General features: G+C 39.1%; 1 protein-coding gene across 3 annotated transcripts in view; it reads right to left on the bottom strand.

Annotated features, from left to right (window-relative positions):
* The window catches only part of LOC127500986 (ephrin type-A receptor 7-like), a 116,775-nt gene extending 90,659 nt beyond the window's left edge, over positions 1-26,116 (bottom strand). Inside the window, exons 1-2 of one of the 3 annotated variants that reach the window (XM_051872656.1) lie at positions 25,789-26,035; positions 1,714-1,778 (exon numbers count right to left, since the gene is read on the bottom strand). In XM_051872656.1, coding sequence (XP_051728616.1) covers positions 1,714-1,778; positions 25,789-25,867 — 144 coding nt within the window. In that variant the 5' untranslated portion in view covers positions 25,868-26,035. Of the gene's footprint in view, positions 1-1,713; positions 1,779-25,788 lie in introns of all 3 variants that reach the window. The other 2 variants (XM_051872657.1, XM_051872658.1) reach the window with 2 other exon arrangements.
* Positions 26,117-26,657: the final 541 nt, after the last annotated feature.

Consider the following 26,657-nt stretch of genomic DNA (forward strand, 5'->3'; position numbering starts at 1 on the left):
AAATATCACTCATAAACACAGTATCAGGACCCTGGACAGCACCATGGATGTGTGTGGGGCATTTCAGCACCCTGGACAGCACAAATGAAGCTTTTACCACTCCTAAAACACCATGTCTAAATCTGTACAAAACAACAAGATGTAAAAAGTGACGTTTATCTATTAAAAAAAAATAAAAAAAAATAAAAAATAAATAAATATAATTAAAAATAAATAAATAAATAAATAAATAAATAAATAAATTATTCATTGGGTTTTCCCACATTTTCACCGTTCATGTCAATAGCATTAACGGGCCGAAGTGTAATACTTATATTAACAGATCAAATCCAATACTAATTTATCTTCAAATGTTTCCTTTATTGCATCAAATCCCTAAAGAGCGGACATTTTTGGATCTTGGATTAGATCTTGTATTAGATATGCATCTGTGTATGCAAAGATGTAAATGAGCAAATCATTGTAGACTTAAAGGCTACTATAGTAAACGTGTACAACATCATCTATGTCAATAAGTGCATCACATGTAGGCATTTATATTTATAGGGCGTACAGTTCAACCAATCTGTATAAAGATTAGTGCCAAATCAGCTACAGTATATCAAACACAGAATACATTAACACTAAAGCATCTTCAATCAGCACCACAAACAAGCTCATTGTCTGCTAGAGAGATTATAATGAGCCTCTGAAGACGAAAACTCTCAGTGTTTTCACAATTAATTGCAGTGTAATGAAGATCCTTCGTTTCTGAGGGAATTAAGCAGTTTGAATCTGCATCTGAGTTTGGCAGAGACTCTCCACTGATACGACTATGAGTGGCAGTGAATCTCAACACATCCTGTTGAAAACCACAGAGGTGTGTGTGTGTGTGTGTGTGTGTGTGTGTGTGTGTGTGTGTGTGTGTGTGTGTGTGTGTATGACCACACAGCTGTGGTGGGAGCAGGAGACAGAGGATTTAATCGTCGTCAGGTCCAGAATTAACAAGCTAAACAAATAACAGCTTGTACCGAGTCCCCAGCATGCAGCATTCCTCCTCACAGATAACGTTACGAATGACGAAACGTGTCGTCCAGAGCGGAGACGTCCTCTGTCAGACTTACTGCTCATCTCAGCTATGAATCAAACTATGTACGTAATCTTTAGTGCTTCAGCATTGAAAAAAGAGAGAAGGAGATGCAAGATGGGAAGCAGGACACAGAAAATGACAAATGGGCTTTATCTGGTGAGAGCAAAGCAGTCCATACTGGGATTACAGCAGAGATGAGGAAGTGATACATTTGGGGAATGGAGACATGGAAAAGAAACTAGAAATACTGGTAAAGATGGGAAAAAGGGTGCATTTAAGAGAAGGAGAAAGAAAGAGACATCCAAAGTGAAGCACTAGATAGGGTTTAGCCCAAAGCCCATTGATCAGTAACTACACGTCCGCATTCAGTCAGATCACCAACCCACGTTTAATATTACACTTATGCTTTAGTTTGAAGTGCTTCATATAAAGCACTCATGTTGTTTCAATGCACTGCTATATTTCAGATGTGTTTTGTTCATAGAAATGCATAATTCACCATTGTAAAGTGACGCGACTGCCGGGTGTTTTCCGATCACAGCGCGCAGACGTGATTTCATCATTTGTTGCTGCAGCCCTATAATGAACTATTTTAGTTCCATCAAAGTCTACAATAATCTAATAAATAGACATGAAGGTCTTACCCCATTGGAAGGATATGAGGTCCAACCCAGCTCTGCCTGGGACTCCTTAGAATTCAGCAAGACAACTGCAGGGAAAAAACAAAAGCAAGAGAGAAACAATATAAGACAGTGTCATCAGACTCATTAAATATATGTAATTATATGTAGCGCGTTTTCTTTCTCGCTGTCAGAACACATAGAGCTGATAGTGTTTAATAATAACGAACACACAGTCCCGGCGGACGGGCTGTTGATCAGCATCAGAGGCGCATTAGAGCTCAAATGTGGACTGACAGACCTGCAGCGCTGCACTTAGTGAAATGAAGTGCACCGGTCATCAGCTGATAATGTCGGACAGCTTTGCAAAAGCACAAGAATCTTGACGAATTTCAACGGTTGAATACTGTCTGCAGCTGGTTTATTTAAACATTAATTCTCAAAGGGAAAAGAAATGATTTACAACACCACCATGATGCAATAGATCCCAAGAGGCCTGTGAAGCAAATTCATGTTGGCATTTGTCATTTCTGCTGCATTTTTGCAATTACAAAGCCTTAATGTGAAACTCGGCTTACAGACTAAATTAAAATGAGCAGTGCATGAATGTTGTTATTCAGTGGTTTGGACAAGTACAGCACTGTGTAAACTAACTCGGGCAAGTTAAAACGCTTTAAAAAGATGCCCTTGACACAAATAGAGCTCGGGCTCTGAATCAGCACCTTGGACAAGGCTTGTCGGGACGCAGCCTATAATTCAGCACCAGAGACAGCGCCCAGCACTCTGAAACACAGTACCAGGACCCTGGACAGCGCCACGATGAAGCTCAAATGGACAGCACAAATGAAGCTTTTACCATTCCTAAAACAAACAAAACTCTGTACAAAACAACAAGATGTAAAAGGTCTTTTCTGATGCTAAAATATCCTCACTTTTCCCAGTATAATGTGCAGAGACAAATACATCTGCAATGAGTTTGAACACTATGGCTCTGTGACACTGGTTTGTTCAAACAGTCCAACATCTCAACCTTCTGCTCACCAAGGCTGCATTTATTTAATCTGAAATCCAGTAAAAATTGTGAAATATTATTCTAATTTAAGATAATTTTCAGCATCATTACTCCAGTCTTCAGTGTCACATGATCCTTCAGAAATCATTCTAATATGATGATTTGCTGCTCAAGAAACATTTGATTATTGTTGAAAACAGTTCATATTTTTGTGGAAACTGTGATACGTGTTATTTTTCAAGATTCTTTGATGAATACAAAGTTCAAAAGAACAGCATTTGAAATAGAAATATTTTGTACCATTTTAAATGTCTGTTTTGATTAATTTAATGTGTCCCTGCTGAGTAAACAACAACTTTTGAATGATACTGTGTTTGCCTAATTACTGTATTAGAGCCCCACTACGCCACATATCTCCCATCATTCTGCCAGACATGGTGTATCAGAAGCTGAATTATTCATTATTTATTGCTTGTTTCTCTTCGCTTGGCTCATGCGAGACCAGCAAAATGCCAGCGCTGTATGCATTGACACAGCATCAGTACTCACACGAGCACACGGCTCTGACATCACAACACTCGTCTGAAAGCCACTTCATTACCATCCAGATGAGCTGCAGAAGGCTGTGCACTTCTGTCACGAGAGCACTCGTATCTTACAGCATGACTCAGAGCATTTCTAGCCTTGCACACTTGCGGTTACAGCCAAGCCAAATGTACTGAGGGGTGAGTATTTCACCTTCACAAGGTTTTCTGTGGTAAACACAGACATAAATTTCAGTGTCCTGACTTCGCTTTGGTTGGTTTGAGTGGATTTTTTTTTCCAGAACAGCTGTTGCTCGCTCTACTTTTAGAGGACAAGACGCCATTTGATTTCTGCTGACACGGACCCCCTACTGACTCGACCTTCAGGAGACAAACAGAGAAGCTGTGCCACAGATGAGGTCAAACTACACAAAGCGAGACAATGTCTCAGAGAGACATGCGAGGTCATTCCAAGTAAGAGACAGAAACAAGTAGTCTAGAGAGAATTGTTCACCCAAAAACACCTTCATGTCATTCCAAACCCATTTGACGTGTGGAACACAAACGGATAGATCTGAAATATGATCTTTTTAAAGTCTATTTTCTAAATGCATGTTATTCACATTCAGATCCACCTATATCCAACTAACAACCGATTAACAGAACCAAGTACCTGTTTACATTTTTTTCTTTTTCCAATAATCTTCGGATGTACGTCACAATACGGAAGATCCTCACGACTTTCAAGACACTCTTTTCCATGCAATTTCAATTAACATTGAATGGAGCTGTTAACCTTCAAAAATTGCAAAAGCAGCATAAAAGTGTCATAAAACTCAAGCTCTATATTCCCGGTCGACTGAAGATGTGCGATACGACAGCTTTGAGTAACTGAAGTGACTGTTGACTGAGCATCTTCTTCATCAGTCGTAGTCCCCATTCACACTCACTATACAGATGAGACATTCTGCTAAACATTTCATTTGATATTCAACAGAAGAATGAAAGTCATACAGGTTGGAATGACATAATATTCATTTATGCATGAACTATTCCATTAAATTGAGCCGAAATGATTCAGAACGTCATTCCGGCGTCTTTGATTCCAAAAATACACATATTCTGCGTCTCTATTAAGCAAATGTACTCACCCCAAATAACCTTCATTACATTAAGCACCACGCTTTCCTCTAGATATTAGCAGAATCATTCCCTCATTCCCTAAAAAAACAATTTACCCTTTGAGGAGAGGTCAGATACAAATACGACGTCATAAAGAGGACTGACTGAAGGATGTGTTTATGTCACAAGGGCACTAATCTCCCTGTCAAACCCAACACACTTATGTAAATCCCAGTGAAGAATTATAATACGAGAACCATAAAATTCAATAGAGGGGATTAGCCACATGTTGTTAAACTCTCTTCATGCAGCTTATCTGCACATATACATAAAGCACAGAACGCACCAATCAGAGTCCAGAGACCAGCGGGACACTCATCGGCCAAACATTATCCCTCTAATAAGCACACACACAGACACAAAAACGCTCTCTACGTGCCTGCACTCGCTCGTGGCGTTAAAGCCAACCGAACGGCAAAGCGCATTAAGTTGAAGCCCCATACAGACCTTTATGACCTCATTAAACTTTCAGCTCTGCCACTGGGGTCTAAAGAGCGCTCGCTTTTCTCTAGGGCTCTATGGAAACGCTCTCACGCACGCGCACCAGCCGCTGAATCATAATAACCGCTGTTTGCCAGGGTTTCTGCACAGGGGGAGGCGTATTCACCAGCACTTCTCAGTCATTCTCGCTCTTCTTTCTGATCAGCTTGGCATCATTTGGAAATGGGTCACGGTGGCGAACGGCCCGCTTTTACAAACACGACCCCCCTCCGAGCAACGCAACACGACATCCTTCCCAAAACCGGCTTGCTTGGCTCTTACACGATCTTGACATCGCCAAGCTCGGAGGCACACACAAATGAAAAGTTGTTTTCAGGAAAAGAGGATTGAGAGGAACTAAGTCAGCCATTCGGATGATGTGCAAGAGATTTTCTCTGTTTGGTCAGTGAGAAATGGCTTGAGTCATGGTGTAAATCAGAGATGCATGATTAATCGCTAAAAAACGACAATCTCGATTCAAACACCCATGCTATCTTATTCCAAAATGGCAATGATTCGACAAGTACGATCACAGCAAACACTCAGAGAGACCCAGAGAGAGCTGTTGTCATGTATAGGTGTGAAACAGCTTCACAAACAATTCCATTATTTCTGTCTTACAATCATTCAAATTATCACAGAAGTACTGGGATAGAAGTTTATAGTTCAGATATAAACACCGATGTCTACTGTAGTGATCAAAATAGAGTAAATCACCTTTTGAAAGTAACTTGACGCTTCAAATAAAGATTGTATTACTTAAATCGTTTCACCAGTAGGTGGCGACAAGTGACTGTTGAAAAAATGTATTTGTCATTGAATCATTAGGTGTGTTCGACTTGCACGGAGTGATGGGTGTATGACATCATAGCACCGCGAGAGCAAGTCGAAAGCATACGGAGCCGTGAGCTCTGTAATCGCTCTCACGGTGCTATGATGTCATACACCGAACGGTCCACTCAGAGCCAAGTCCAACACACCTATTCATTCAAGAGATTCGTTCAAAAACACTGATTAACCCAGTGGTGAAACAAGTCTTTATGAGTGAGTCATTGAATCATTCACTCAACCGATTTTTAAACAAATAATTCATTCAAATTAATTAAATAGTTTTTTTAAATAGACTGCAGCAATTAACATTTTGTCAGAACCTCTAGTAGATGACGTTATTTTGTTTAGTCGTCTATTCAGAATCATGGGAGAATCACGAAATACTTTTTGTGAAACATGAGAATACTTTGTGCGCAAAAACAAAAAAATAACGACTTTATTCAACAATCGCTTCTCTTCTGTGTCATTCTCATGCGTTGTTTACGTCCAGAGCTTCCAGGTTCAACATCAGAACGCCGACTCATTATTGGCTGTGTCAGCATCACACACATGCGTCGTGCTGATCATGTGATCAGTGTCGGCTAATACTGAGCCGGCATTCGGATAAAGTCCTTATTTTTGTTTTGTTTTTGCGCACAAAAAGTATTCTCGTCTCTTCATAACATTAAGGTTGAACCACTGCAGTCACATGACCGTTTTAACGACGTCTTTAGTACCTTTCTGGACCTTGAAAGTGTTGATTATATTGCTGTCTATGGACGAGTCATATACCTTTCGAATTTCATCAAAAATATCTTAATTTGTGTTCTGAAGATGAACGAAGGTCTTACAGGTGTGGAACGACATGAGGGGGAGTAATTAATGACAATTTTCATTTTTGGGTGAACTAACCCTTTAAACAAATAAATTGTGATTCTCAATTTATCCAGAAAGAGATAACTGTAAAAGAGATAACTGGGCTGTGACAGTGTGGGCTTCGGTTATAAGATGTGAGATGTGAGTGACGGCTTCCTATTGATTCAGTCTCCCTAAACGCTGAAGCGTGGCTCGCTCATAACGTCATCAGAACTTTTGAGCTGTCAGAGAAATAAGTTAATGTGCTTAACAAGTGATTCAGGGTCATTAAATGGTCACGGAATGACTTAAGACTGACATATACAGCTTTAAAAGCTGCTTTGCCTCATGTCCTGCAAAGATGATTTGGAATTAAGCAAGTGAAGGTTTTACTTTAGTGTAGGAGGAAGTGTAGAGGAAAAAAAAGTATTAAAATCAGAGCAGAGAGCAAACGTTTCAGCCCAAAGCTTTCTTCACCGCTCAGCACCCTCCAAACCTGCCTAGGTTCAGCACAAATCCATGCTTCCTCGTTCTGAAATAACATCACGAATGAAGACAGCAGTCGCCAATAAGGGGCAGGCTGAGAGCAGGCAGGTCATGTGACTCCCTGAGTGGAGAGAGCTGTCAGCCAGAGCGTGTGCTTACATAACACGATATGAGATGTGAGCCAAGTCAAAATGATTAGAAGGCATCAAAGAGACAACAGACAGCTCCGACTAATGCATATTCAAAGTGACAGAACTGTTCTACAGGCCCAATAAAAAGTTTGTGGGAAAAATGCATTCAGATATTGAACAAATTTCACATCTTCTAAAGGAATTTTGACAGGCGGCTGCAATGGAGGTTGGAGGATTGGAGGATTCGGGAGGTTGTTATGCGTTTAATAAGAACACACACACACTCAGAAATCCTCAGGAACACACACACACACACTCACCTTGTTTCTCGACCTCCTGTCCCACTTAACCTTCGTGCTGATTGCGGTGTTTTTGTAAATGTCATGGTGCGTCTCCATGTTAACCGGAGCCGTTTTCTGAGTGAGAGGACAGTTTTAGTGGAGCTTTCATACACACTTCAATAATTGAAGCCGTATCATTGTTGGTTCCTCCATTTCCTCTGGCCAAGTCGAGCAAAAGAATGTTTTATTCAGACCAGAGCTGCTATCTGTGCACAAAAACCGGATGCTCGTGCCGACTACTCCACTGCCATTTTACTTCTGCAGCTGTGTGCCGCTCTTGCCCTTTCTGTTCCTGTCCATGTTGGTCAGGATTTTCCCCTTAAAAAGTCAAGTGGGTTTAATTCAGTTAGGGTCGCATCAGATCGGTTTATTGTGCCATTTGGGAATTTGAGATGGCTGTAACTGAGGTTATAGGGGAAAATAGGAGAAAAGGTCAAATCTGGTTCAAAGGTAATGATAAAGACGAAACAATAAGAGATGCACCAAAATATTAGTTATAAAGAAATGCCAAGTCTGTGGTCAGTACGAGTTTAACACTATTATTCATCATTAACCCTCAATCGTCCTTCGTATAGCAGCCCTTAATTGGTCCTTCATGGAAACTTTTGGGTACGAAGGTCTCAGGTGTATATATCACTATGTTTGATAAAATAAACACTATCAATTTATGATTTCTTTGTATTTTTGAACTTATATACCTCTAAAAGTACCATATTTTATGTAAAATATGCTTATTTTATGTTATATTTAATATTTCTTTTACTTCAGGAAAAAAAAAAAAAAAAAAAAAAAAACATTCCAGTAAGTTCAGACAGCCAAAACCTAAAAATCTGGTGATTTTGGTGACATATGATGGTATAAAAATAGCAAAATAGCAAAAATATCAATAGCCACTATATGGCAGGAGTACTCAGTGGCTGCATATAGGCTGAAATCTATAAACCATTACATAAACATCTGACAAACATTAATATCATTATTATTAATGAAAAAAATAATACAATACAATACATTTTTTAAATGCCATTTACAGCATTTGATCCAATATGTCCTGATTTTTTTTTTCAGGTTCTTTTTTAACCAAGAATTATCTTCTTGTTGCATTACTAGAAACAATGGAGTAGGAAAGGAGGCCAGTGTAAGAGAACTACTCCTCCCCATCCCCAATTCTCTCTCTCTCTTTCTGTCCTTGTTAATAAGCAACAGAGTCAAAAAAGTGGAAGAGTGGTTACGTAAGTGGAATAGAGAGAGGGAGAGACTTTTTTCCTCTCTCTCAATTTAGGAATCCACTTTAGATCAAATTAGACTGTGATTTTCACAACATTACCACATCACCTCCCTTTCACGCCCCTGACAGGAGGAGGGCCGTTCACTCCCACCCGTCTCATTCATTCATCCTCAAACACGACGACTTCCCCTGCCCTTGTATCTTCTCCACCTCCTCTCTAACGCACTCAGTGTCGAATTACAGAGGTGTCATTAAAGATACTGTGAGGATGTGGATTGAACTTTCACTCTCTCACACACACATTCACACACTCTCGCCCTCGGCCGTTTACAGTGTGCTCATGTTCAGAATGCTTGATGTCATCAAACTCATCATCACCGCTGACACACTTCACTCACAGTCTAAAATTAGTTATTACACACTGTTACACAAACACACACACACACACAGATATACTACAACTGCTTGTCATATAAATTTGAGCAGAAACCAAACAAAATAAAATAAAAAATACAAACTATTGAATGGTATAGTGTAAAGTGTGTGAAATAGAAAAAGTGTGTGAACATTGACCAAACTCTTTCAAGGTAACACTGAAATCACATCCATCCACCCCCTCTCATCATATCATATCATCAGTCCAGACTCTCATCCTCCAACTTTCCTCCCCCCCTCCGTCTTTCCATTATTATTACAGACATTGATCTCCATCCATTGATGAATGAAGGCGAGTCAAAGGTGTGTGAGAGAGAGAAAGACAGAGAGAGACGGAAAGGTCTGGGGTCGGGAGAGAACGGGGTCCGACCGGCCATCCATCAATACGGCACATCACGGAACCGCAGGAATCCATACTCTCGACAGCTGATCAATCAATAGGCAGCACAACCGGGCGGCTTGTAAAAGAATACGGCCAGGCGAGTCGATAAGTTAGAATAACAGGTCTGTGCCTGTTAAACTGCGGAAAGATGGAGGGATGAATGGACGGCAGGAGGGATAGAAAGCTTGTCTTCACTGTAGACAGATGACAGGGAGATATATCAGTCTATAACAGAGGATCTCAACCAGGAGCCCGGGGCCTCAAGATGACTAAAACAAGCTTTAAAATGAGCTAAAACAACTAAAACTCAAGATATTTTATCATTTATTTTACCCACTCAACAACAGGATTTGGAAAACCTGGATATATGAGGTAGCTTAATTTTACAAGTGTGAAAGGGTCATGTAAATTTAAAAAAAAAAAAAATTAAAATGCATGGATTCTTTTATTAAAAAAAAAAAATTCTTGTTTTTCCCAAGCTTTAAAATATATTATCAGGTAGAAATAGTTCTCTTTCTCCACCTGAAGTCAGGCTTTTCATTATCATTTGTCCAACTGTCAGATCTCATCGCTCGCCTGCCTCACATCGTCTCGATTCATTTATTCCATTATTGTTTATTTACTTATCTGTGAGCTAGATAATTTGAGCATATTAATCCAAAAATGCCTCGTTTCAGAAAAAATAAAACGACAGGGGGAGGGGGGATCCCACTAATTATGCAAATCAGGTGCAGAATGGCTCTCTTTAGGATTTAATGGCCCTTATTACCTCTTTCCACAGTCCCATCCATACCACACACATCCATACTGTACAGAACATACCAGAATCTGGATAAACTGAGAATCATGATTTTTTTTTTTTTTTTTTTTTTTCTTTCTTTATTTGAAGTGCCAAGTTACTTTCAAAAGGTGATTTACTTTATTTTGATCACTACAGTAGACATCAGTGTTTATATCTGAACTATAAACTTTTATCCCAGTACTTCTGTGATAATATGAACATTTGTAACAGAAATAATGATACTGTGATGTTGAAAAGACTTTGTGAATCTGTTTAATACATATACACAATAACTGTTTCTCTGGGTCAGCAGATCTAATGTTCCGGTGTGATTTTGTCAAAGGTTTAACAGACGCAGGCGAATCATTGTCATTTAGGAATGAGACCATGTAGGTGTTTAAATCGAGATCGAGATGCAGCTCTAGAACATACTTTTTAACAGTCACAAAGAAGGCAATTTATTCAAAGTAAGCACCTGCTCAGAGTATGTGATGTCTTTGAAACTGAGGATGTTATTGTTGATGAATTTCCATACTAATCAATTTAAAAACACAACCATTTAACCAAAGCTTGCCCTCAAAATGCTTGTTTGATTTTTTAGCCTCAATCAGGTCAAAGGTCATTGCCTTTCCCATATGTGTTGACCTTTTCTTTGCCAAAGGCAAGGGTCATCACTGGAAGACCGTGCATTAATTTCAAGCTCATCGAAGCAAGTGCTTCCAATCAAAACCACCTGAGGCACATATGGAGAGTAGAGAAGTGGCCAGAACATTGCAAGAGTCCTTTGTGGTTCATCACTAGATCCAATGAAGGACCTTTTTCACCAGTAATGTACCATTAATGGTTTCCCTACCAAAACCAACGAACGTATTTTCCAGTGGTGAGGAAATGATCTGCCAAACATGTTTAACTCAAGGGAAATGTTAATCAATGACGGCATGGGAAATATGATCTAACATACCCGTTCAACACTCGACGCTGTTAAAAGATTGTGCTTTTGATGAGTAATTTAGCCACGGAGACGGTCATTTCCACCTTCTTATTTAGTGTGGAGGAACACAAAGATTGCTCGCATTTAAATTTCAGGTTGGAGGGAAAGAGGAAGGCGAAACCATTTAGGAGGCTGAAATGAAAAATGTGACAGGCATCAGATAAAGTGAAAAGGAAAAGGTCCTAACCCTGGTTCCTGTGGCACCCCAATATCTAGCAGCCCACACATCCTCTGAAGAGGCCCATCCACTAATGGACAGATCTCAGGGAGTTTAATCAAAGCACAGGGAGAGGGTCTCTCTCTCCATTTCTCCTCTGCCAATCATCCAGCAAGCCTGAAGCCCAGCGGCCTCCTTACCACTATGACTAGTGCCCTATGAGCTGAATAAAGAGAATGAAAGTCAGGGAGAGAGAGCAGGGTGACACGGAGTACAAGTGATACTACAGACTGGGAAGAGAGAAATATATATTATATATATATATATATATATATATATATATATATATATATATATATATATATATATATATATATATATATATATATATATATATATATATATATATATATATATATATATATTTCTCGGTTTTGAAATGGCCAAAATCATTGACTGAAACAGTGTAAGTTTAATTGCATTTTGACTATTCAGCATCTATCTCTAGCACTTGGTTGACAATATCGATTTCTCGATTTTAATCGATTTTTAGTTTCATGCTGTTTTCTGTTGATGTGTTAACAAAACTTCACTAAACATTTGTAGCGCACCTGCCATCAAATAATCACAGGTAAAATTCAGTTTAAAAAAAATATATATATATCAAAAATGAATACAATTATACTAAAAATATATTTAAAAATAAGTAAATAAAGGTCATTTATGGTTTAGTTTTTCGGCCAAGTGCATCCTGAATTTTCGGCCCAGAATTTTCATTTTGGGTCATCACTAATAATAAATATAACCTGTTCCATCCTTAAAACTTCCAATACTTCATTCAAAAACATTTTCTGTTCCATCAAAACCGAACTTTGGCATCAGATATCTGAAGACCCAAATGAATAATATCCAAAACTACAGCTTCGTTTGATAGTGCAAACTGTCCAACTGCTAAAGCACTTTAATTAAAGCACATCAAATAATAGATCAATTAGTTGTTGGACAAAAAAAAAATCAATTAGTCAACCATTGTGACCCAAATGACAGACTAAACTGGTGCAAACAGTTCAGATTTGGTTCTTGACTGGAGTGTAAACAATTTTGCTACTCATCTACAGTATAAGACTAATATATATTATATATTGCTAATTCAAAATATTATTAAATACTATGTTATTATATAAATAATGCTGAATGTTTCATGTAGACACTGTGTGTGTTTAGAGTACTATAGTAATGGTTTTGGATTTTGGGCCAACAGAATCATATTTTGTGTGTTGGCAATCAAGGAAAACATGTTAAATTTGTTAGTGCGAGTGGGTGTACGAGTGTGAGGCAGCGTAAGAAATAAAATAATAAATTCTGCTGCACTGCTGTCCAAGAGTCCTGGTTCATATCACATCGCTAATGAAATCTGTGTATGGAAAGATACAGACTGTGAGTTTACAAAAAAAAAAAAAAATTAAAAAAGAGATTGTATAGGGTCTCATCTACATTCACCCTGAATGGACAGATTGAAATTTAAGGTTCGTAGTGCTTCTATAATAAAAAAGGAGGAAAACAGAAAAACACTAGGCAATTTTCAGAAGACACCATAAATGCAAACACGCACGTAAACACACACTCACACAGCGGTGATTGAATGCAAATTAAAATGCAAATGCTGCGCTGCTAGCTTCCGAGCAGCCCGGCCCGCAGATGGGGAGCATTTGAACACGACGCCTCAGACAAGTTTGGAATGTCAAAAAGTGGCGTCGCACTAAGCAGAGTCTTCACACGTTCATGTCCAGACCTGAAACCGGATGAAGTCCACTTGGCCAGGCCTGCTACTGCCCAATCACTAGGCGTTCACAGTTCTCTCACACATAAAGCCTAACCAACCTGGAATAAAACTTTCTATTGAGAAGATTCAGAAATCACTATGAAGAAGTGGGACAGACCAGCTTGGGAGATTCTAGGTGACAGACGCTTGTTCTTGTGCAGAATGATACAGAATATCTGTGGAAGATGGTGGAAGTATCTGATATGGCAGATAGTTTGTTTCTGAATATAAAAATGTAGATACAACGTAACTCATCCACTGTGATTGGACGGCTGGGTAAAAAGGCAGTGATGAGTTCTGTGTTTTACCCAAAGTTGAGCATTTTTCAACTCTCTGCTTCCAGAAAAAAAAAAATGTTGAGCATCTATTTCACCCCATAAAGCTGCTGGTGTTTTTAAATGCGCAAAAAATACACTGGCCTTAGGAAAAAACGCCTTGGTGGAAACACTGCCTTACAGTCTTTGACTCTTGAGGCAAGAAGGAAGGCAGATATTAGAGCTGCATGATTCTAGATAAATTGAGAATCACAATTTTGTTGTTGTTTGTTTGTTTGTTTGTTTGTATAAAGTAGAGATCATAAATGTTTGTTTTCAAATGTTAACAAAATAATGTAATTTACTAAAGGTTCTGACAAAATGTCAATTGCTGAATTTGAATTCATTATTTTAAAAAAAATCTGTTGAATGAATGATTCAATGACTCACTCATAAAGACTTCACTTGTTTCATTACTGGATGAATCAACTTTTTTGAATGAATCTGTTGAATGAATGATTCAATGACTCACTCATAAAGATTTCACTTGTTTCATTACTGGATGAACCAGTGTTTTTGAATGAATTATTCAATGACAAACACATTTTTAAGTCACTTGTCGCCACCTACTGGTGTAACAATGCAATGATACAATCTTTATTTGAAGCGTCAAGTTACTGTCAAAGGGTGATTTACTCTATTTTGATCACTACTGTAGACATCAGTGTTTATATCCGACCTGTAAACTTTATCCCACTACTTCTGTGATAATATGAATTATTGTAGGACAGAAATAATGATACTGTGTGGTTGAAAAGACTGTTTCATACCTATACAACTGCTCTCTCTGGATCAGAACACACATCTGAATGTTTGCCGTGATTGTACTTGTCAAAGCTCTAATAGACAGAACCGAATCGTTATTTAGGAATAAGATCACATGGGTGTTTGAATCGAGATCACCATCTTTTAACGATTAATCGCGCAGCTCTAGTGCTTTAAACCGCTGCCTTTTGCGACTGCTGCACTATTTAACAGTATTCTCAACTCAAGCTTGCTAAACCCACAGAACAGCTCTGAATTTTTCATCACATCTGCACTCTCCTGAGCAGGACCAGCTAACAGAGCGAAGCGTGCATGTGCGATCAGAGGACTATGTCAATGAAGCTAAAAGCATATGTGTAAGCGAATAACTAAGTGTAGTTACATAATGACATTAGACATTAGAATTTCTGAAGAGCAAGTCATGTCTGAGCAAAACACGCCACTAGTGCATTGTTTAAAAGCATTTCTATGCATTTGCTGAGATGTTCGCAGTGGTTTACAGCACATTGCTGATCAGCTGCTATTGGGTGACCTGGGTGGTTACAAGTTGCTAGGATGCAAAGTCAAAAAAAGTTGGGATTTTCAAGCTGCAAGATATAAGGCATTACTCACTTCATCTTTCTTTAGTGTGTAATGTTGCTGTTTGAGCATGAAAAAGTCCCTCCAAAGTCCCTCCAGCAGGAGTTCTTCTCTATATCAGTGTCAGTGTCTCCCTGAAACGCCTCCATTGTAGGATATTAATATTGTTTTCTTCACAATATTCCTCATTTAAATCATTCATATTCAGAAAAAAGGGGCAGGGCCTGGTTGAGTTAGTAGTGTGTTGAAACTGGCGGTTATGGTAAGAGGCGGGACATTAAATAGGTTAAATGTTCAACCATTAAATAAATGCTTGCTTTAACATATCACTAATTATTCTCAACACATCTTCTTAGCATTGGGATTCACTGAGTAATGCAACAGCATGCTGTCGTAGTAGTAATACACATCTGCTATGCTTTTATTTGCTGTAAAGGTGCAATGACATTTAATGGGCTTTGTTTCAGTTGTATTGGGGGATTTGGAAGAATTTGTTGAACTTTGATTCAGCAGAATGATGAAACAACTCTCAAATGCTGAACTACAAACTGAGACGCTGTGCAAAAAACACCTACTCAAACAATTCTCCATTGCACAGTACAAAAACGCCCTAATACAAACCATGCCCATCAATAATTCCCAGCATCCTCCTACTAAAGAATTCACTGTGCTTTTATGTGCTCTGCCTTCAGGTTGGCATTTGGTGACATTGATTTGCACCTTTGCTACCAGTTGTATACACTACAGTTCAAAGGTTTGGCTCACTTTTGAACAGAAGTGTATGTACTTTGTAAGTTGCTTTAGTAAGAAAACATCAAGAAAACCTCAGCAGGATTTGAGAAGTATACTACAGGTTCAGCAGTCAATGTGACATAAGCTATACATACATAGACTAGTGTGAGAACATTTATATTGGCATATAATTCGGTTCAAATATGGCACGATGAGATTCATAATGGAACATCACTGGTTCTCGTGAGTCTCATCACGGATGTCAAACATTGCATGACGAATCTTGACATGCCACAATTGAATTTAATGAGATCTGAGAAGACTTTCAGTCCAGTCGTTAGGTATGGTTATCGTATGGCTTCAGAAGACCCTCCATATAGCAGCACATGTACTGTTGTGTATCAGTAGTTATTAGCCGAGTCATTCTTGAGAGACACTGAGAGTTCTGTGGTAATGAATGGACAGCAGTGGCTGTATTGGTGTCATTCAGCATCCGCACAAAGACACGAGGCCACCGCAACATCAGTCACTGACTGACGTCCACACAACACTGGATGAGCAGCACGCTGGGTCAGAAACACACACACACGCCCTGCCAGGTGAATCCTATTTCTTCTCATTTAGACTCTGTCTGCTAAATTGTCCTTGAGCCGACCTTCAAGGAGTGCTAAAGTAATCTACAATTACCTCAGAGACAAGGAGAAATAAAGGGTGACGCTGTCACACACACACAGCCATTAACTTGAGAGTGTGTGTGTGTGTGTGTGTGTGTGTGTGTGTGTGTGTGTGTGTGTGTGTGTGTGTGTGTGTGTACGGACTTGAAAGTGGATAGAGAGGAGGAACTGGCACTTCCTGTGAGCCTCCCATCTGGCTCTGAGAATGAGGACCAACTGACCATCTGACCACACATTACATCACCATACACACACACACACACACACACACACACACACACACACACACACTATACACACACATTTAAAGGATCGTTCACCCAAAAACTAAAAATTACCATCATTTACTCGCTGTAATGTGATTCCACACATCACAACATCGATGATGTTCAGGTGAAACGCCATTATGTTTCATGTCACATGACCAGTCATAATGAGAAAAACCAGCCTAACAACAAATTAAATGGCATACTATACACTTTTCCAAGTATAAACATTACAATAAAAGAGCATTAAATAATCTATAATGACATTCATTGTCAGCTATTATCATTATCAAATTTGAATCGATCAGCTCTGAATCCAAACCTCCACAGAACATCCCACAGTAATAAACATTCTATCAGCAAACAGTCGGAGCCCTGAGAAATCAGCTTCTTCAACAGAACCTAAAGCCTTCCAAACACTGAAAAGCAATCACAGTGCACGTCTGAACATCTTAACAAGAGTAAAAACACCGATAAATCAAGCTGTTATCTCTAGAGTATCCATTCCAAGCGTGCCAGGATTTATATGCCTCTAGATGAAGCACCAGTTGTGATATTACACAAACGTTCCACTATAAAATAAAAAAATGAGGTAAATTTTATCTTTCAAGCTGGACAAAATGCTCAAAGACTCGTCTGAGGTTGGAGAGGACCCTGGATTGGGGTTAACCGTTTAGTGCAATGTTCACACACACTCTTGGCCTGAGAAAGCAGACCACCCTCGGTTGTTTTGATTGCAATCAGAGCAAACATACACACACACACACACACACACACATACACACACTTCACATGTTGATTGCGGAGCTTGAGATTCAGCCACACAGATTCAGGCACAGCACCGCCTGTGAGACACAAACAATGACAGACAGACGTGTGTTTTCACTAAATCTCCCTGTGAAATTAGGAAAAAAAAAAATATATTGTCCTTCCCTTATTACCTTTCTTACCTTTATTATTTTTATGTTGGCCTTTTTGCCACTTTTTACAGTAAGATCAGACATTTGATGAAGTTTGCATCATTAATGCAAACTTCATTAAATGTAGTTTAACTAAACTTAAACTGAAAACAGAAATGAGTTTTGAAGTTTTTGTAGTGGTGCTTTAATTAGCATGCACGATTAAAAATAACTCAACAACCTATTTGATTTTGGAAACGTATTCCTTCCTCATGTCTCCCAAATGAGCAGCACAACACTGAGCATCCGCTACGCCACGTCTCCGACTCCTTTAACTCGACACCGAGTGTTTTCCTCCCGCCGGGAGCGAGAGCGATCGCAGAAGTCAGGCCCTGATCTCGGCTCTGGGGAGGCTGAGTAAAGCCTTCATGCCGGAGCATACAATTTATGAATTTATTCATCAGCGGGAAACCACGCATTAAAAGGTCGGGTGATTTTCCAGGTCGCTGGTCAAAGCTGCGCGGTGAGGGAAGGAGAGAGAACATTGATCCTATCTGGGCCCTGATAAAGGGGGCAGAGGGAGACGGAGGAGGCGAGGGGGACGGCTCATATCCGGCATGTGCGAGGTTGCAGCGCTTAATGAGTTTGAAAGGTCAAATGCCTCTTCAAAAGATTAATGGGGTTTTGCACATCACCGGAGCGCTGCTTCACGGGCATCTGAGGGGCCGAGGGGCCAACCACGCAAGTCTGTGTCACGCTGGCATATACCAGACAGGGAGAGGCAGACATATCTCAGCCACGCTCAGGACAGAGTAAAGTGTCCATCAGGAATCACTCAATGATACTCACAATCCACTTTACATATCAGGTGGTTCAAATATAAACCCTTCAAGTCGAGCGACGGTTCAGTGCTGTGAGGATGCTGAACGAAACATTAAAGTTTAAGCAGATCCCAGTGGAGACGTGACACGTGGCTTTTGTTATGAGCTTTGAGACCGAATCCACCACTGATGTATCAGCAGAGAGATTTTCTGGACATTAGAAATGCATTAGGTCCAGCGAACAGTGAAACACTGACGTAACAAACTTAAAATAAGACTGGGTTAAGGTAATCATGAGTTATTTCAGACTGCCTGAATCAACATCCTCATTTGAATATTCATGAGGTTTAAGCATTAATTGGACAAATTACAGCATTGCTACACTCTAAAAAAAATGCTGGGTTAAAAACAACACAAGTTGGGTTGAAAATGGACAAACCCAGTGGTTGGGTTAAATGTTTGACCAACTCAACTATTGTTTAAAAATTATTGTATTTCTTGTTTAAAATTAACCCAAAGTATGTTGGAAATGAACATTTATTAATAAGTTTATTGAATAATAATTAAACAATAAGCATTTATTAAATTGCTTATTAATAAATGTTCACCTTTTTGATTATTATTGTTGCCTCTAGTAATTATGTGTCTGATTTTTAATTTCCAACCTATTTTAGGTTCATTTTAAGCCAGACATATAGTCATTTTTAAACAATATTTGAGTTAAATAAAACTGCCCAGCAAACATTTAACCCAACCGCTGGGTTTGTCCATTTTCAGCTCAACTTGGGTTGTTTTTGGGGTTGTTGTACAGTTTGTCCACTTGTGGGAATGTCCAAATAACACTTCTCTGGTTGTCTTAAATCTTCTAAATCTCATCATCACTCCAGTTAACTGGTTTGACATCCCTTTTAGCTTTTTGAATTGTTTTAGATGCTCAAAACTAAACACACAGCATGTTTTTGCAAGTGTAGAAAGCTCATGAATATTCAATGAGGTAAGCACTGAGGCACTTTATGATTGGTTGTCTATTGCTAAACAACTCATTGTGCTAAACGACTATTATTTCACACTGTATAACTTTGGTACCGTGATTCAGGAGTTAATGCGAATCACTGCTTAACCGGAGGCTAAAACTGGCCTGAACCCGGGGTGAAGACTTTTGCATTACACCAACACATGGCTACATTATTTCATAATCCATTATTATTTATATTATATTATATTATAGAAATCTTTATTTTATTTTATTTTTATTAGTGGTAATTTTATGTTTTACATTTTTATGTGTGTGTTTTTTAATGCATTCTGTGGTTTCTTAATTTAGAATGAACACAAAAAAATTCTATCAGTTTCATCTTCATAATTTTTACTGTCAAAAAGTTATTTGATCAATACGTCGAATGCCACACTAAATGAATTATGCAAACTCTTCATGTCAGCTATCGGCTCTCATTATATCAGATCTGGCGGGACAGATGATGTCCCTAAATCAATAACAACATCCCTAGTTAACTCTGGGAATGTGTTGACCATGCAAAAAAGCGTGTTCTGCTTTAAAATCTCTACATGTGAACCTGAAGAAGCTCACGACTAGTTTTGCTGCACAGCCAGAGAAAAGCAACATTTATTCCCAACTGCTCCTTTGTCTTATTCATTAAACCTCTAAAAAGAGCCGGAGGTCTGGAGTCTTACATAAGGCCACATCTGCATGTGTGAGCCGCCCCCAGCAAACCTGTCCTCTTCATCATCCATAATATCCATATTACAATCACGCTACTGAACCACATTAAGAAAACGTGAGAACAAACAGTCCATTTTCACAAAGGAAACGCTCGTCTAGAGACGCCATATTATACCCTTTCTCAAAGTCTTGATGTTGTTTCTGGGCTCTACTAGAACAGGTTGATTGTTTTCCTCATATTCTCCATTGTTCAGCTCCTCTCTTCCCAGTCTGTCAGTAACGCTCTGTTTAGTTCCTGTCTCTATGAAGCCCCTCCTTCTGAAAAGCACAATGTGCTCTGATTGGTCGGCTGGAGCAGTGTGTTGTGATTGGTGTTTGGGAAATGTCCCGCCCCTTACCATAACCGCCAGTTTCAACACACTACTAACTAACTCAACCAGGCCCCACCCCTTTATTCTGCGTATGAATTATTTAAATGAGGAATATTGTGAAGAAAACTCAAGACTACAATGGAGGCGTTTCAGGGAGTTCAGAAACAGAAGAACTCCCGCTGGAGGAACTTTTTCATGCTCCAACAGCAACATTACTCACTAAAGACGTCATCTTAAAATATAAAGATCAGCAAAACAAGAGGTCAGGAACATAAACAGACATTCTTTGCCAGCTGTCTGACACATTCCTGCCATATAAAAAGATAAATATTCAAAAGCAACTACACAATGCAGCTGGAAGGACAATCAACCTTCTCCTGACAGCATGAAGCACGTTTCATATTTCACCTTCATGAAGCTGCGCAACATTCCAGAAACATTCATATTCTCCTGGTAATAAAACATCCATCCTCCTCACAAAACCTCCTCAGACACGACTCTGCCTCCAGGGGCATTCCTGCAGATCCAGCAGAAACTTGTCCTCACCAGGAACGAAGATGAATCCCGGTGACCCGCAGAGAACAACAGCGCATCGATTCGCATGCTTCCACTCGATACAGGACTTTGTCAATTTGTGAGGAAACAGATCAAGCTTAATTACCAGAGCTCAAGTAATGCTGAATGTAAAGATTCTCCTGTGACATCCACACAGGATATTACAGGAAATCATGACTATTCATAGTTTTCATTTCAGAGACCTGGAGGGAAAAACATCTGTAGAACTGCAGCACAAGCCTGTCAACTTTCAAGCCACGGATAATCAGATCACCTCTCAAAAGCAGAAAAACTCAAATATGTGACAAAATACAAGTCTTAGGCATGTGTGATCCATATGCAGCACCTGCTGACGTATTTCAATCATTAAAATCAGCAGGACGTTCTAAAACACTAAATGTGAGAATGTACTAAAAAAGACCAAATTCAGTATAGACTTTATTAATGATGCATACTATATACAGGCGAGAAGATGAGCCAAAGTTATGAATGCAATGAGCTAAATGGTTACGCGTTTTCTATTGGAAAACTGCACATTGTGTTTATATTCTGGGTCCATCTGCTCACCCGTATATAGTATGCATCATCAATAAGGGCTATACTGATCTTTTAAAGTGGACCTATAATGGCCCTTTTCACAAGATGTAATATCAGCCTCTGGTGTCTCCAGAATGTGTCTGTGTAGTTTCAGCTCAAAATACCCCACAGATCATTTATTATAGCTTGTCAAATTTGCCCCTATTTGGGTGTGAGCAAAAACACGCCGTTTTTGTGTGTGTCCCTTTAAATGCAAATGAGCTGCTGCTCCCGACCCCCTTTCCAGAAGAGGGCGGAGCTTTAACGGCTCACGCTTCGGTTGCTCAACAACAACAAAGCTGGAGAATCTCACGCAGCCAAAATGACGACGGTGTTCAGCCTTACATTGTTCAAACCGGAGTCGACACTGATGGAGAGACTCAGGAAGAAGTTACAACTTTTAGACGTTTCTGAATGGTTAGTGGATAAATTTATGTAGTTGCTGTGGAGTTGATTCAACTCATCCACTAGCATGTGCCGTCATGTTAATCTTTTGTGCAAATCCAGCGTTGAATTGACCCTCGTTTGTGAAGCAGTCCGGCGTAAAATGAACAACACTCTACAACAACTCTTCCTCTTCTCTAAAGCAGCCCAACATGGCCCCGCCCCCTTTGTTGTGTGTTCTCGGGGGCGGAGTTTATGTAAATTTTAGGGTTTGTGATGTCACGTTGTAGTCCCTACCAGTCGTTTGTTGTAGTCCTTAAAAAGCGATTTCTGAAAAAGAAAATATCTCCCTTTGCATTGAACTTTGAGTGTCGTAACTTTGCAGATGTTGTTTATGATCAAACAGCAACATTACACACTAACTAAAGTTAAAAAAGTGAAATCACAAATCAAGGACCCCTTTAATACTAAAAATCTGGTCAAAACAGCTGGCGGGCAGTGGAGGAAATCCTGGTGTCTGTTCTTCGTACCTCGCCTAATACATCTGAGATGATTTGACAGATGCCAGATCTTCTAATCATGATAATTGATCTCTGGCTGATTCGATTCTTCAAATGAATTTGCAGATTTGATTAAAATGTCTGGATTAAGTTCTGCATGTTCTTGTGTTCACTGGAAAGGGCAGATGAATCGATACTAAAAACCAGAATCGGCAATGCAGCGTTTGGCCGGCGACAAGACAGCAACGTAAAGACATCATATAATTAAAAAAAGGAAACAGCCAAGCATGCAAAATGACATAAAAGCTCTCTGAATACGAATTATTTCCATTTTTCAGGATTTCTAGTATTTGTACAGGCTTTTTTCAGTATCAAGAGTAGCCTATTGTAATTAACAACTCATTTATTTGTACATGTGAAGCAGATAAAGCTTCTTAAGGGTCAATGACATATTTCTAAAGACAGCTTTTTTACATTATCTGCATCTCCTTCACTGCATCAAGCCACCCGTATAATTGCGGTCACTGTTCAAATGAATGCACGGTTCATACTAACTGTATGTAATGCGTTTAAGGCTCAAATTAAAAGTATGAGATAATTATTATTCCCTCAGAAAAGACAAAAGCGAGACACTCTACCTGCATCAAAAAAAGTCAGCTTCCAAATGACAGGATGTACAGTTAAAGTTATAAATTCTTTCTTTGCTTCCCTAAACTCGTGTTTTGAGTGCGATATATTGACCAAAAACAGAAGTCACAATAATGATGTAATGGAAATGTGATCTTGTGAAAATGCTAAATGCAATCCACCTTCTTAACGTAAGAGCAGAGCGGCCATTATTGTAACTTGAATGTGTCGAATGTGTTTTTTATGCCAAAATTAAGTATTATTCATCTCACGTCGGCTGCATTGAAATCAATTTTGAGTTGCATCTCCCATGACGCATGAGTTGCTGCCTATATAGTGCACTTCAGATCAATCACTTCTGAGGTTAGAATGCATCAAGGCTGCTAAAATAGAGCTGGGATGTTACGCAAACACTGCCTTTCCACCTCCATATACTGCCTACTCCGGACACAGCCGTCTCCTGTCTCCATCCCTCATTGTTTCACTTTCTTTCCTGCTCATTGTGAGTCCACACTTCACGACGGCCCACTAAAAGTCACTGTTACGCCTGCCAACCTCACAAATCACTCTCACCTTCACCGCACAGTCCGGCTGCCAGCTTCAACAACAAGTGAAGGCACGGCCAGCACAGACCAAGGTACGACTAAAAATCATGTTCGATATCGATCAATATCAATAAATATACTGATAACTTAAGACATTCAGAGCCCAAGATTTTACACTTCTGCCAACAACTTGGGGAGCACAACGCCGTGCAGGACGAGTTTGGCAGAGTCTGTTGATGGAAGCCAGCACTGAGATGACAGGCGTAAAAAGCTTTCCTAGGTAAGTGCCCTCATATGGTCTGAATTGACAGAGAGGAACAGCATGACCAACCAGCACATGCCCGAAAGAGCTGCGCCACAGCAACAGCCGCAATCACACTAAAAAGCAGTAAATAAGCCCACAATGAGATGCCAAGGTGTGTTAGAGCTGAGGGGTCAGGAATCAGGGGCCTGTACCTCCAGACAGAGACTGAGAAACGGAGAGAATGCTTGCCATTCAACATACTACCATAGTTTAAAAGAGTCTCTTCTGATCACCAAGGCTGCATTTATTTAATCAAAAATACAGTAAAAATAGTGAAATATTATTCCAATGTAAATCAGCTGTTGTGAATATATAGTAAAGTGTCATTTATTCCTGTGATCAAAGCTGAATTTTCAGCATCATTACTCCAGTCTTCAGTGTCACATGATCCTTCAGAAATCATTCTAATATGATGATTTGATGCTCAAGAAACATTTATGATTATTATCAATGTTGAAAACAGTTCAGATTTTTGTGGAAAATGTCATACATTTTATTTTTCGGGATTCTTTGATGAATAGAAAGTTCAAAAGAACAGCATTTATTTGAAACAGAATCTTTGGTAACATTAAAAATGTCTTTACTGTCACTTTTGATCAATTTAATGCATTCTTGCTGAATAAAAGTATTAGTACATTTTTAAAAAAATTGTACTGACTGACCTCAAATGCTATATTTTATTATATTATATTAGATTAGATTAGATTGCATGTGTGGAAACGGCATGAGGGTGAGTAAATTAAATTTTAGTAAAGTAAATTTTTAGGTGAAGTCTTAGTATAACTTGCACCAACAAAGAGCTGAATCCACCTGCCTGTGATGAATACAGTGATGCTGAACACAAAGAGAACCGACGCAGCAGGACTGGGACGTAATTGTGGACAAAGAGCTTCTCGTACAGTGAGAACATATTCAGCTCAATCAGAAACCCTCCATATATCACCGCAGACACACAAGGCCTTTCAGAACACATCACTTTCACAGCAATTAATCGCTGTCAAAACATTCATTAAGGCAACGATTCTAATCCAGTCGACCAGCATTCCAGCAGAGGACAGAGGCTGGCAGAGTTCAGCCATGAGAGAGAGAGAGAGAGAGAGAGAGAGAGAGAGAGCAGCCTGGCTCAGCTGGGATTCTTCAGCACAGCCAAAGAGCCTGAAGGGACGCCGCTATTATCTGTTCTTTCCCTCCCTGTGCCATGCCACTCATTAGGACGCTTAGTTGACCTCACCTGAGCCTAATGCGACAGCCTGGCATCAGAACTGCTGAAGCTTCATGACTGTCAAACAATCCCACCATGAGCTGCACAGTCAGGAAACACCTATTGTGAATCCAGGATAACAGAAACCGGCTTTTGTAGTGTTATAAAAAGGAGATTAAAATGGCATGACAAAGAAAAATCAAACAAAAACAGTTTAAAATGATAAAATGCAAAAAAAAAAAAAAAAAAAGTATTAAAACATTAAGGTTATTAAAAAATGACAAATTTTTTTCATCTTATCTTGTCAATTTAATCTCCATATTATAAAACTAAAAAGTGTTTATATTGACAATTTTGTTTTGAAACAATACAACAACTATAATTTAGTGTGATTTGCTTTAGTAACATCCTGCGAGAATAAATGTAACATGTTCAATCACTTCCAACCCTTTATTTATTTTGCAACATTGTTGCAGTCTGTCCTATAGCGGATTCCTTGTTTTTAAAAGCTCGTGAATCTGTTTCTCATTATTCAAAAGCTTTAGAGATTAAAATCTATTAACTTTACTTTACAGAGCTTAAATATATAAGCACACACCTGCAGTGAGAGTTACACTTCCATCAGACACTTCCCGTCTGTACGGAAAAAATTACCTGGAATCTAAACAGTTATAAAGATGACACATACCTTCCTCAGCACGGGACTCCTCGTTTCTGTTGAGCAATAATATCCAAAGCACCGAAATGATCGCTTTAAAAAGCTCCATATTTGAATGGCCAGGTCTGCGGGGCTCTGGTCATGTCGCAGCCGAGCACGCTTGACTCCAGTGCGGGATGAGAGCGAGCCGTCCGGGCTACTGACACACACAGGCGATACTATGTGCCTTATTTGGCGCCACGGGTGGGCGGGCAAAGACAGTCTGATTGACAGTGAGAAAGTCCAATGCAATGGGATTTCGCAGAGACAGGGGATTAGCGACGGGCCAATCAAATCACGAATGATAAAATTCCACCGCACAGAGCCACTCCCCCTTGAATGGAGGCGGTGTTGAAAATAATGATGAAATTTGGTTATGATTTCAGCTCACAATACAGGCAGCAACTGATTACACGGCATTTATTTTTTATTATTAAATAAAGGCAGCTCTTAAGGCTCAAGGACACTGAGATCCCATTCAAAAGATTTCAATATCATATATATATATATATATATATATATATATATATATGCAACTTGTAAGCAAATATTTTTACATTTAAAAAGAATTTTTATCAACATATTTTAGCATTTTAATGTATGCTACAGTATTTAATTGTTTAAAAGTGTGTAATTTCTGCGCATCAAAGAAAACTGTGAAATAATGACTATTTTCAAACATGTTTTAAACTAATATTGACCAAAAACACACCAATGAATAAACCAATATTATTATTCTCATTCTGATAGCTTAAAGGGTTAGTTCACCCAAAAATGAAATTTCTGTCATTAATTACTCCCCCTCATGTCGTTCCACACCCGTAAGACCTTCGTTCATCTTTGGATTAAGATATTTTTGA

This window comes from Ctenopharyngodon idella, chromosome 19, assembly GCF_019924925.1.
Source record: "Ctenopharyngodon idella isolate HZGC_01 chromosome 19, HZGC01, whole genome shotgun sequence".
In the NCBI taxonomy this organism is placed as follows: Eukaryota; Metazoa; Chordata; class Actinopteri; order Cypriniformes; family Xenocyprididae; genus Ctenopharyngodon; species Ctenopharyngodon idella.